Source organism: Alosa pseudoharengus, unplaced genomic scaffold (genome assembly GCF_046254945.1).
Source record: "Alosa pseudoharengus isolate Yale_2024_CS ecotype anadromous, Long Island Sound unplaced genomic scaffold, YU_APseudo_1.1 YU_APseudo_1.1_scf_24, whole genome shotgun sequence".
NCBI classification, from domain to species: Eukaryota; Metazoa; Chordata; class Actinopteri; order Clupeiformes; family Clupeidae; genus Alosa; species Alosa pseudoharengus.
Genome location: NW_027468689.1, coordinates 9,094,764 through 9,108,560, shown reverse-complemented (window position 1 = coordinate 9,108,560; position 13,797 = coordinate 9,094,764). Strand labels below are relative to the sequence as shown.

General features: G+C 42.4%; 1 protein-coding gene across 1 annotated transcript; it reads left to right on the top strand.

Annotated features, from left to right (window-relative positions):
• Positions 1-3,862: 3,862 nt before the first annotated feature.
• Positions 3,863-9,277, top strand: LOC143141734 (uncharacterized). The gene is made up of 4 exons (XM_076302448.1): positions 3,863-4,168; positions 4,258-4,553; positions 5,534-6,520; positions 9,256-9,277. The coding sequence occupies exons 1-4, from the start codon at positions 3,863-3,865 to the stop codon at positions 9,275-9,277; spliced, it is 1,611 nt and encodes a 536-aa protein (XP_076158563.1).
• Positions 9,278-13,797: the final 4,520 nt, after the last annotated feature.

Genomic DNA, 13,797 nt, shown 5'->3' with positions numbered 1-13,797 from the left:
AGCTTCTGATTAACGTCTTTCATATAATTCTGTTCATTTATTATAATTTTAGTAGATAGCAGATCAAGTCCTGTATAATAAGCGGTTTAATGTATTGTCTGTTGTCTGTCATTATCGGAAAATAAGTCGAAGCAAGACCCCATTCCATTAGTTCTTAGTCATCTTTATTTCTTGAATACCATATGTGACATTCGCTGTGTGGTAGGCTACAGTGTATATCTTGGAGAATGTTCTGTGCCTAGGTCTCTGCTCTCTTGCTGGTGATCAGGCAAAGATGAGAGAAGCCTGAGTGTTTATCCTCAGTGTTCGTCAGACTACTGTTTCTTCACTAGCTGCCGTATGATCACTGCAGCGAAGATAATGCCAGTGAGCTAAAAACGACAGGAAAATGTTTACATTCATGAAACACAATGCCTTCTTTTTGCTCATTTTCGTGTAAATTATTGCTGTTGGTCTCTTTAAGACTCCTACTTCAGTGTAGTCTCACCTCAAAGGCAAGGAGGGCAAAAGCGGACGCTATTATAGCATCTAACACATGGGAAACATCTGGCATGCCCTGCATCTTTGTCATGCTGTGCATCCTCATCTGTATTAGTAAAATAGAGTAAAAGATAAAAGTAAGTAATTTAAACAGACACAGCTACATGTTCTGTCCCAGTGTTGTTTTAAGTGTCAAAATGGAACCGCCACTAGGTATTTAAATACAATACAATACATACAATTCATCTTTATACACCTACAAACATAAATCACACATTCATACATGCATTGAAATATTGCAATAAAATGTGCTGCTGTTTCTAAGACAAAATATACTTTTTGCGAAGGAATGACAAAACGGGGAGGCTAAATGTTGCCCATTAATTAAATGTAGTAATTTTACAGAGAAAAGTACAGAGCCTGGGAGGGGACATGCTGAGAAAAATATATGTATTGAGCACATGTTTATATGGTATTGAGGGCACATTTAATAAAATGCGTGAACAAAATAAAAATTGTTCACACATCCAGTTGTAAAGTATTATTATCACAACTAACAACATTAAACAGCAAGCAACAAAATGAACAACAATAACAACAAGTGTACACTAAATACCATGAATACATATGAATAAATATTTTATATTTGTATTTATAGTGGCACTTACCGTTAATACTTTCATTTGGATAACATGTGCGGCTACCATCAGCAATATTGTAACACCAATTACACTCGCTGTCAGAAACTAAGAAAAGGGATTGACATATTCTTCATTTTCAGTGTGTAGAAGCAAGTTTGTTTTAGGTTTTGTGTGTGACTGCTTGTGTTTTACTATTATTGTTTTACAAATATAATTATTATATCATTATTGTTGTACAGATTTTAATGCATTATCCTCACTGAGACCAAGGGCCACTTCTTCTCTTTCCCGGCACCATGGATACCAAGACTAGCCACCACCAAGATGCCTATACCCACTATCCATAGATTTGCCACGGCCCCATGGTTTAAATATCCCTAAAAAGTACCAAAGGATTTGTCCATGTTATTTAGTAGCATGATAACTGATCAAGGACATGGTTGATATGAAGAGAGTAATATAGAGTTAAGATTTATAAAAAGCTGAAATAGAATAGAAAATGTCATACGCTAGTATCCCCAGGTGGCAACTGGGACTGCAGCACAATCGCTAGTATAAAAATCACACCAGCAAAAATCTATAAAGACACAACAAAACAGAAGAGGAAATAATACACTTCAGTGATTTATTAATTACACCAGTAGTTTAATCTAAACTGACATGTGATAATGTTGAAATACTATGTTAGTGCTGAATTTTGCATACAAAAGGTTACATATATATATATATGTGAATACTCAGAAATCAAACACAAAATTATCAATTGTGTGTTTCTGGTTAGTTTGATTTTACATATCTAATAAAATATACGTCTTACAAGTAAATTCAGAATTGTCAAGTATTCAGCTATTAAACTTACTACGTTTATGATGTTTTTTCCAATGAAGAAACATTTCAGACATCCATTAACAACAGCCATCACGATACACTCAGCCTGGGAGGAAAGCAAAAAAATGCATAAACTTTCCTTGGCTAGTCTAAACACTTCAGTTGGCTCCTCCTTTACCAAGAATGGGCAGGTCGCTGTGTTGTGCAGTGCTCGAATTGCATGGGAGCCAAGCTCCAATAGAGTGAGAAGGGGGTCTCTCATATATGAAGGTGTCTGCCATATGTGCCATTGTAATTTAATCTTAAACAACGCTCATTATTTATCCCTGTGCAGTCTCTTACCATTAAAGATGTTAAATTAAAATATAGGCTACTATGGGACATAGACCTGAGCCTACCCTGCGCTCATGCATGACCAGGGATGGATTACTGCACGGGCCTACAACTCAAATCTTGTATCTTGTATGCATTTATTTGGACTGTTTAACACGGAGCCTGACTTATTCTAATTAACTACAATGAATATGGTCTCTTACTTTTATTCTTAAATACTTGGTTGTCCCACCGCCTGACATAAGCCTACAATGTTACAATGTTTATTGTTTGCCTACAAGAAATATTAGCGTGTGGAGTGGGAGCTATAGGAGAAAATGTCTTGGTCAAAAATTCTAAAGAAAGTCTTACAGCAAAAGTAAAGCATATATGAAAACTTTGTGTTCATCTTACCCGGTTTCACAAATGCAAACCCTATGTGTCTGATCTGCAACAATGTGAGGTGAGTAAGTGAGTGTGTGCATGTGCAGAGGTGTGAAAAACACACTTCCCCTACTCAAGTAGAAGTATAGATACTTGTACAGAAAACAGAAAGTACTGATTCAGCTGCTTTACTCAAGTAAAAGTAACAAAGTATAGGCTGTGAATTTTACTCAAAGTATAAAAGTAGAAAGTATGCTACTATAGCGTTTTTATGATTTCTCCATGGGGAATTTTGGGAAACATGAGGTCTCACTTAGACCTGGCTCATTTCTTGTGAGATTACAACAATTTTGGGACCATAACAATTTATTACAGTGCATGAAAATGCACTGTACTGTTCTTCCTAGGCTTCTTATTCGTATGCTTCTTCTTCTTCTTCTAACGCAGTTAATGCAGGTTCAACCGCTTAACGTGGAAACTTCATTCAAACTTTGTTACGTAGGTCTTACTTGTGACATCCGGGCTTTGTATTTTTCATCTTTGTAAAAGCCTAGCAACCATGTCAAATACCCTAGCAACAGCCTAGCAACCACTTCCACAGTTACAACCTAGCAACCAATATAGCAACCAATAAATTTAACCTAGCAACCAGCATAGCAACTACCACAACTAACCTAGCAACCACCTCAAGAACCCTAGGAACAGCCTAGCAACCATGACAAATACCCTAGCAACAGCCTAGCAACCACCATATCAACCAACAGGATTACCCAAGCAACCAGCATAGCAACCACTTAATTTGGCATAATAACCAACATATGTACACTAGCAACACTATTGCAACTATATCTGCATTATTTGTTTTTACTCTGTAGCTATGATATTTTACATCATATTTTTTGCATTTTCATGCACTGTATTTCCTTTAGGAAATGCTTTTCTAGTTTCCCTTAATGACTTGTGGAATGTAGATGAGACGGAGATAGATAGATGGATAGATAGATAGATAGATAGATAGTGTTTTTTCCTGTTCATGCAAGCGCCAGCGTAGTTCTGCTGGGAAGACTCCAATACGTCACTTATTCATTCATTACCTCTAACCAATCGGCCGTCCCACCTGTCTTTATAATGAACCGGGTCACGTACCTGTCTTGCTGCTTTCAGATACAGACTTTGACGTTCTTTTACGACAACTGTCTCTTGTTTCCGTAGTAGCTATGTCGCTCAAAGAGATCGCCTCGTTGCCCATCTCTGATTCCTACGATGATGATATGATCCCTCCATCTCCTTCCCCGAAGCGCAGGAGCACTCGCGTTCTGGCAAGAGAATCGCCCTGGGCCGGCAGGCCCTCCGAGCAAATGATCAATTTGCTAGAAGGTCGGGGGATTCCTATCCAAAGCGGTACTTCAAGGGAAGACCTCCTCATTATGGCCTCTCAAATACTGGGTAACCCCGCGCCGGACCATCACCCAGACAAACCAACATCACCAGGCCCCGACGTCCAACCTTGCCTGCAAAGGCAAGCAAGAAACGTATTGTAAAATCACCTATACCTCGACCAGCGAAGAAAACGAACAGAGTCGCAACTGGACCTACGGCTTCTACCTCCCAGGCCGGGACTCTCGGCGAGCCAGTGTCTGACCAGATCCTCCAAGCCATCCACGTCCTGTCTCAGTCCGTCAAAGGTCTGGAGACCAGGATGACCAACTTCGAAAACATCGCCTCTGGTCCTTCGACTTCTTCCTCGGCGCCGGCTTCTCAGCATTTCCCAACGGATCCCACCGTTCAAAATCAGTCTACTCCCTCAACTGCGCTACCGCCCCTCCAAGGTTCATCCGCGGCTGTAACGCCCTCCACTGCCTCCGCTGTTACGAGCGTACAACTCAGCCACTCCAGCCCAGGCCCTCGGTAGGACGTTCATTCCCCCCGCTGCGGCGGCTGTTTCTTCTTCATTGCGATCAAACATTATCCAAGGTAAAGATGTGAATTTGGCTTCCCTACTTTTGCCGTCACCAGCCCATGATCGTCAATTCGTAGAATGCGGAGACGTCTCAGTCCTGCTTAAATCCACTGACCCCAGATCATAGCTATAATTCATTATCGCTTTTGGCGCTTACAGGGATATTCTATGCAACGTCTATCCTGATAGAAGAGAGGAGTTGGACACATATTTAGCTATGATGGCCGATTTTAGCCAGCGGTATGGAGGGACTCTCTTTTACGAATACCACCTAGCCTTTTCTGCCAAGTCCGCCACTTTCCTATTTCTGCATAACAGCAGGTTGACAGACTTTGAACTTTTGGTGCGTCATTTCGGCGGGCACCGCACGATAACCTGCCTCATATGTAGCGCCCATAGCCACACCGCTGCATTCTGCCCCAAGACATACGACCAAAAGCCATCGTCTGCTGTCCCCAGCTCCGATCCTGTAAGGTCGCCCCTTCATACACTTTAATGTGGGAACTCTGTGTAATAACTTCAACGAAGCTGTGTGTTCTTTTCGTGATTGTCGTTTTTTGCATGTTTGTAGTTTCTGCAAAGAACCCCACCCGAAATCAGTCTGCCCCCGACGCACGAGGCCTCCCGTGCGAGGAAAGGCTCCACCAAAGAAATTCTAAGCAGACATCCATCGACCCCCATTAACGTACCAGTCCTCTCACACCTTCTGTCCTCTCATCCAGACCCCTCATTTGCTAATTATTTGATCACGGGCCTTTCCCAGGGATTTCGGGTGGGTGCTACGTCCACACTTAGCAAATAATTTATTGCCAGGAACCTTCAGTCTGCTCTCACTGAAACCTGATGCTGTTTCAAACTTACTGGCTAAAGAAGTGAATAAAAATTATGTCATTGGCCCCCTTAGTTCTCCTCCCTTCTCTACCTTCAGGATCAACTCTCTAGGAGTAGCGACCCGCAAGTACTCAGGCAAGAAGCGACTCATTTTTGATATGTCCTCTCCTCACTCCGATACTATAGCCAGCGTTAATGAGTGCATTCCCCAGCAGCCATTCTCGCTATACTACGCATCCGTCGACAACGCGATTCATCTGATTAAAATAGCAGGCCATGGATCGTGGTTAGCAAAAGCAGACATCACAGACGCCTTTAAAGTCATGCCCATCCATCCCGCAGACTGGCATCTCTTCGGGGTCAAATGGGAGTCGAAATTTTACTTCGCTGTTAGATTGACATTTGGCTGTAGAAGCAGCCCCTACATATTTAACTGCCTGTCAGAAGCCTTGTGTTGGATTCTGCTAAATGTGAGCAAACTGCCATTCGTTTTACACCTTTTAGACGATTTTCTGCTAATTGATTTTCCGTCTCCCGAGACGTCAGTGCTCGACTGCCTTAAGCAAGTGTTCCACGATGTAGGCGTACCCCTCTCCATTGAGAAAACAGAAGGTCCTTGTAAGTCTCTTGTCTTTCTCGGAATCCTGCTGGATTCAGTGGAAATGCAAGCCTCTCTCCCAAATGAGAAACTAGTCAGGATCAGGTCCATCGCTGAGTCATTTCAGTCTTCCGACGTGGTCACTAAACGCGAACTCCTCTCGCTCCTCGGCCATCTCAATTTCGCTATGAGGATCATTCCGCAAGGCCGCTCCTTCATTTCTTGCCTACTAAATTTAGCGCACTCAGTCATCAAATTAAGTGATCTGGTCTGTCTCGACGAGGGCTGCAGATCCGATCTAAGATTCTGGTCTCATCTTCTGAATAACTGGAACGGCATCTCGTTCTTTTACAATGACGTGCCCGAATCATCAGAGTCACTGGCATTGTACACAGACGCAGCTCCCTCTGTCGGTTTTGGGGGTTTCTACCAAGGGCAATGGTTTGCTGAGAAATGGTCTCCTGATTTCTCCCACTTTGCCCTCGGGTCTGCCTCTTCAACATTGCACGAGTTGCTTCCAATCGTCGTAGCCAGTGTCTTATGGGGCGCTACTTGGTCTCGCAAACGGATCAACATCTTTTGCGACAACGAAGCAGTAGTATGCATTCTTAATAAAGGACGATCCCCATGCAACAAAATTATGTCCCTACTTAGACGGTTAACTTGGCAGTCCGTCATGCATAATTTTATCATTAGTGCAGAACATATCCCCGGCTACCAAAATGTAATCGCTGATGCTCTCTCTCGTTTTCGATTTCAGGAGTTCAGACGGCGCTGCCCAGCTGCTGACCTGGAGCCGATTGCGTGCCCACCTTTCCCAGATCTAATATTGGATTAGAATTACCAATGACCTCACTGTTAGACAGAGTGAGAGACTACATGGTTAAGGGAATAGCCCCAAGCACTCTTAAAGTTTATAAGTCCGCTTGGACCTGCTTTACTTTATTTTGCCTATCTCTACAATTGCAATTTCCAATACTCGTTCCAACCGTGTGCGCCTTTATCGTCCACAATTTCGAATCACGTAAAATCAAAGTCTCATTAATTAGAAGGATGTTAGCGGGCATCCAATTTCACGCAAGGCTAAATGACCCTAATTTTCTAAGCCTGTTCTCCGTACCTTCCATACGGTTGCTACTTAAAGGTATAGCTAAAACCACTGTATCCGTCCCGGATCAACGATTTCCTATCACCCCTTCCATTCTTCGCACTTTGGTGTCTAAACTACAGCAGGGGTTATTCACGCCCTATATTGATATACTTCTAGAAGCTGTTTTTCTCATGGCTTTTTATGGCTTCATGCGTTCTGGTGAATTCTGTTCTGACGCTCAGACTTTTAACCCTTCTCGAGACCTCGCATTTTCTGACCTCTGTTTTTCACTGCACTACTATACTATCTTTCTGAAACATTCTAAAACAGATACATCAGGCTCAGTTACCTCTATTAAAATCTGTAAAGTGTTTACTACTTTCTGCCCTTATTTCTCTATGATTAACTTCTTAAAACTTCGCCCACATTCTCTAGCAAATTCACCACTATTCATTCTTCCTACTGGGCGGCCTTTGTCTAGGCACTGGTTTAGAATCTACCTAACAATGGTGGTGAGGAGTTGTGGCCTCTCGCCTTCACACTATACCGGGCACTCCTTTCGTATTGGCGCTGCTACCTCAGCTGCTGAACTAGGATTACCGACTTCATCCATCAAGTTGCTCGGAAGATGGTCCTCATCTGCTTTCGAGTCCTATATAAGACCTGAGGAGGAGGAGAAGCATCTCATTCCAGATGCTCAGTTGGCCCTATCAAGAATCAACTAAGGTATACTTACAAATCTGGTGGTGGTTACTCTCTTGCTGCAATAGGCTATTATAGTCTATGTTCCTCTAACCGACACTAGAGTAAATTAATTGTCCCATAAACAACGCACAGTCAGCACTTTGCATTCTCACTTGTATATTCTTGCACCTCGCACTGCTTCCCTTCTTCAAGTTTAGTTAAAATCAAGTAGGCCTAGTCGTTGGCCTATACAACTTCGAACTATTATCCTATATTCAGTGTCCTCATATCGAGTCATCATATCTCTTATGAACTTCATCACTCGTCATCAGGTATCTTCTAGATACCATCAAATCATATGTTTCGGAATCTTCCATCAGGCCATCTATCATGACCCTGCTAAATCTCAGTCTCTCGTCGTATCTATTTATCCTACCGAATAAATCCCCATCGATCATGTGTCTTTGTCACTTCATCATCGCTTCATCATCGAATCAAGCCTTCATTCACCTGGTTAGACCAGACTCAGAACATCGCACCACAGTAGGCCTATAGGCCTTGACCTGGACATAATGGTCAATTCACTCCACTTCTATAGGCAAAGCTACAAAGTATTGCACATTGTCTCCTGAACCTTAATTAAGCATTAACTTCACCCTGTCAACCACGCGGCGTTACGTCAATCTATCCCAGGTTCAAAAGTCTTACGCATCTTGTAAATTACCATTTATAATATGTTATGCTTTATTTCAGCGGACATGATACAGAGAAGCGCCTCGGTAGGTATCTTTCACTTTCATTCTTTGGGGGTAGGCTCCGCCCCTGCCGTCTCACTCCGGCAGGATTTGCAGGGTCTGATCGTGCGAGACCTGGACCGAGGACGGGGCCTACGCCAAAGATTTTTCATATTGCCAACTGTCATGTTTGTAAATCTTTCTATGGATTAAATAATTAATTCTTATGCATAATGTTGCTTCCCGAGTCTTTCTGGCTGAACTACAAAGAAACAGGCTGTGCATAGACCATTCCTCAAGAAATGGTCACATTTCTCAAGAAATGGTCAGAACAAAACTAAGGCTAATCTCACGCTGTGACATTAGAAAGCATGCGTGTCTGCAGGTGTACGGCTGTACGCACTGTGCGTACCATCAGGCTACTCAACAACGAGAGAGAATTTCCCCTGTGTGTGTATTCATACCAAATTGGCCTACCATAACTTCCCAACTCTGCACAGTATCCCATTAACTGCACAGCTGGCTATTTACAATTTTCTGTAAAGTAAAGTTTGTAAACACGTTATCAAAATCAACTTGCAGAATGCAGAACTAAATGCGCACAACTTTTGTTTGAGCAGGAGATTTCTTTAAATGTATACTGTGTAGTTCTTATGGTCATTTGTGATTTTGTACCCATGTGTACCCTGTGTGTGTCTTTGGTCTGTATGCAGTGTATCCATTGTTGATCCTTGAAGGATTAGAATTCAATGAAAGCCTGTCTAGAGGCCTTTTGCTTATCACCAGGTGTGAAATGTTAATGTTTGTAGACACAGTGAGGGGTCAGGCCTCTGAAGGACTTCCCAGGAAAGGGGGTAGTTTTAATTAAAAGACAATAGCTGGCCAGACTTGATGTCACCAAAAGGCCACCCCCCCCCACACACACACACACACCACACCTTTACATTGTATATTCATACTAGTAGGTCACTCCTTCTCTTTGTGTGTAACTTAAATTTGGTAGACTGTTTCTGTATAGTCAGAGAATATTGAGAATACTGGTAAAACCCATAATGGGGTGACACAAACTTGCATCTCTCCCTTGAGGGGCACTGGCCCCTCATTGAAAAGAATAAAAGCCTGGATCCTGATATTCCATCGTCCTGACTGAGTCTTAAGAGAAATATGGTAGTAAAAAATATACTATCAGTAGATAGATTACTTTATTCATCCCCAAAGGGAAATTATGGTTCTACAGCAGCAATTAACTAGATGTACTGCAGAGTGGTACAAAATATGACCGCCGCCCAGTCCTGCACATTCTCTCCGCAAAATAAATCACACTTGTCAATTTGTCTCCATCTCCTACTCTTGCAACTTTTGTGTATGTAAATGAGTGTGTGCATGTGTGTGTTTGCTTCTGTGTGCGTGTGTTTGCTTCTGTGTATATTATGTGTGCGTTTGCTTGTGAGTGTGTCTGTGTGGGGGGAGGTGTAATAGTGTGTGTGTGTGTGTGTGTGTAGATGTTTTTTATTATATGCCTGAGTGTGTGTGTGTGGTTGGGTGTCTGTGTGCATATCTGTGTGTGTCTTTATGTGGGTGTGTTTGTGTGTGCGTGCGCGTATTTGAGTGTGTGTGTGGATGTACATTTCAACACCACCATCTGCAGGCCGTCACTAAATGTACACATACTGTTTAATCATGAAAATGCAAAACATGATGTGAAATATACAATGTTAAAACAGATTATGTATAGATAGAAAATCATGGACCAGAAACCAGTGAAATGGCATCACTGCCACATTTTAAGGAAACATAACCTTCTCACTTTTGAAAATGTTATCAATTTTAGTACTAATTAGCACTCTGGGACAAGGCGTCCGAAGGAGACAATACAGACAGGAGATCTTTGAAGACTTTATTCACCGTATTGCAGTGATAATCCAGCCTAAACAATGTTCAGACCAGGTGACAAGCAATAGGGTGAGGTGAGATGTCATCAGATGGCGGCCCCCGATGAGATCTGAAATCAAAATGGCTGCGGCCTATCTTTTATACTTCTTAACCTTGAAGTTGGGCCCTCTCGCCTCCCTCGAAAGACACCTGTTCAGTCCAACTGAAGGAGCTGAGACAGCCAGCAGCCCCAGCAGCACCTTCATACTCCCGTCAGATCCGGCACTATGGGGACCCCTGACAGAGACGCTGATGGAGGAAGGGATCCACAGAGGGCCTGCTGCCTTCCATAACCGGGCTACCAGGTACCCAGCATCAGTGAGGGAGTCTGGGCCCAAGTCGTTTGCAGAGTGGATGCTGCACTCGTTCGACAGAGCAAGAGCAGAGCAACGGTACTGGGCAGAGGTACTCAAGCATCTGGTTACTGTCATCAAGTTTTTGGGATCGAGGGGGGCAGCTTTCAGAGGGGACAATGAACTGTCGGGCTCAGTGCATAATGGGAACTATCTCGGATCATTGGAGTTTATTGCACATTTTGACTCATTTCTGAAGGACCACCTTGTAAAGCATGGCAACAAAGGGAAAGGTAAGCCCTCATACCTCTCCTCCACTGTGTGTGAGGAGTTTATTGCATTGATGGGTGACAAAACAAACAAACATTGCAGATGAATTCAAGCAGGCAAAATATTTCTCTGTTATTGTCGATTCCACCCCAGATCTTGCGCATGTGGATCAGCTGACATTTGTATTCTGATTCGTTAATGCAAGTGGAAAAGTGGTTGAAAGGTTCATAGGATTTGAACCACCAATCCACAGCCACACAGGCCTTAGTTTAGCTGAATCTGTGATTAGCATGGAGCAAAACCTTGGGCTGGACTTGGCGAACTGTCGTGGGCAAAGCTATGATAATGCTAGCAACATGTCTGGCAAATACAACGGACTCCAAACTCAGTTAAAAAAGTAAACCCTCTGATCCACTATACACCGTGTGCCGCCCACTCCTTAAATCTTGTGGGTATTAATACTATGGAAGACTGCTGTGCAGATGTCATCTCTTTTTTTGAACTTCTACAGTCCTTGCAGGCATGCAAACTCCTCACCTTTCGGCGAAATTCGCCGTTTTGAATCCAAAATGACTGACTTACGTGGTTTGTGCAGAACCGATGAGAAAATATTTAGGGGGGGGGGGGGTCAACGTGAGCTGAGTTTACTATTGTGCAGACGCAAACACATCTTGGTGTTGCCAGAGCGCCATTAAAAAATTCAGCAACGAATGTTAGGCTATGTGCGTTTACTAAACATCAGTGGAAGCTTGTTGCTGCAGAGGCAACGTGAACAGAACGCTCGCGCTGGTATAGCCTCCTTTTGTTAGCGCAGATAGGCCTAGATGCGTCTGAAATATCAGCTGGAATGTGAGCACGGCGAGGAGAGGTGCCTAGAGATGTCACAGGTGGGCTAGTTGAAACTTTTAACTTCTGTTAGCAAAAGACGTTGAGATTAGTGTAACAACGTAGCATTGGCGGTTTTGTTTTAATGTTGTTAAAGTTAGCGATATGAGACAGAAATATAGACACAACGAGTTAATTTGATGAATAGGTTACGTGCTGGATCGGCAAAAGGTGCTAGATCGGCAAAAGGTGAAGCAAATACACAGATCTTATCCATAGCTGCCAACTCTCACGCATTGGCCGTGAGACACACGCATTTGATTAGTTTCACACACTCACACGCCACACTCCCGATTTCTCACGCTGAAGTGTCAACCCGGTCGGTCAGATGCCTGAAAAATGAGTTTAGCCTATCTATAGATCTACCTGTTGAGCCACGGTTATGCTTTCAGAGACGGTGAGAGGGTTCAAGAGCACCCCCTGTCTGTGGAATTTTCTAAATTTTCTCTCATTTGCGATGCTACTTCAGAAGCCGTCCCATGCTTTGAGTATTATTGAGTATTTTTCACGCTGAAGTGTCAACCTGGTAGGTCAAATACCTGGCAGATGAGGTTCAACTAAACTAAACCTATACATATGATATCAGGTGAACGTGCGGAATCTAAGGTTTCCAATGATATTATAGCGCCAAGTTGCTGTGATAAATGGTTCGCGAGAAAATTAACATTGAACCGACGTGCAATTTAGGCTAATCATATTTGCATTTTGCACACAGTGCACACCCATTACTCTCAGTTTAATATTTCACTAACCCTTCACACAACACGTGGCAAACCCAATATCACAATAAACAGCAAACCGTACCGAATACGAGGATATAAAGCATGCCTCTGTGCAATAAGTGGTTCCTGAGTAATCCGGGTTTGAAATTGCAACACATTTCTACATAGCCTCATTGGGGCGAAATTATAATGTATTCTAATGTAAACTATTTGTCAGTAGGCCTACAGTACCTACATTTTTGTAAATTGCTCAGCCATAGATTATCCCACTATCATGGTTCTTATATTGTCAGGTTCCATAAATGAATATATTTATATTGGCATGCTTCCTAGTGACATTAATGCAAAAATATGAAGAAAATCAAATAACGAGACACAAATATTGATATAAAGCCTGACATAAGCCATATGCAAACATTCACATCATGCAGATATGGGTACATCCTGAAAAAGGAATAGCATGTAGGCTATAGGCTATGGCCATTACAATGACCAATATATTATCTTAAATAAACTAGCTGAATAACACAGGTGACCACTTCTGCATAATTTCATGGAGTGCTGAAATGTACACACAATTTTGAACATTTCTGAACTGTGAAATGTAGCATATGTTTTTGTGATTGTGAACTTATTGCAATATCACCATAACTCCACCTGTGTGTGCATGGTTATAATTCTGAAGTGCAAAATAGCTTAGGCTACAGCACAACTATTTCCATAAAAATAAGCAAGTCTGACCTCTGAATTTATTTTGAAAGTGCACCTGATTGATGCATTTAAAAGTTAAAATATACAAACATTTCTTAAATTCTTACAAAACACCCACCCACTTTTTAAAATTGTTAGTTTGGACCCCCCCACTTTTGCCGTGCGAAATACCAGTGCTGTTTTCAGCATCTGTTTAGTGCTTAATTGTCATTTTCATTGGATTCTCCCATTTGCGCGTAAATCGCTCATGTGACAAGCGCCAAATCCCCTGCAGTGTTGAAGAGATCAGTCATCCCCCTCACTTTTGATAAGGTAAAAAGCCTTATAGGTATGCCAAATAAATAATAACCTATAGGTTTACGCTAGGCTATGTAAAACTCCCCATTAACAGCATCACGTCACTAACCAAAGCGACTGCACAATCTCGTATTCACTCTATCCA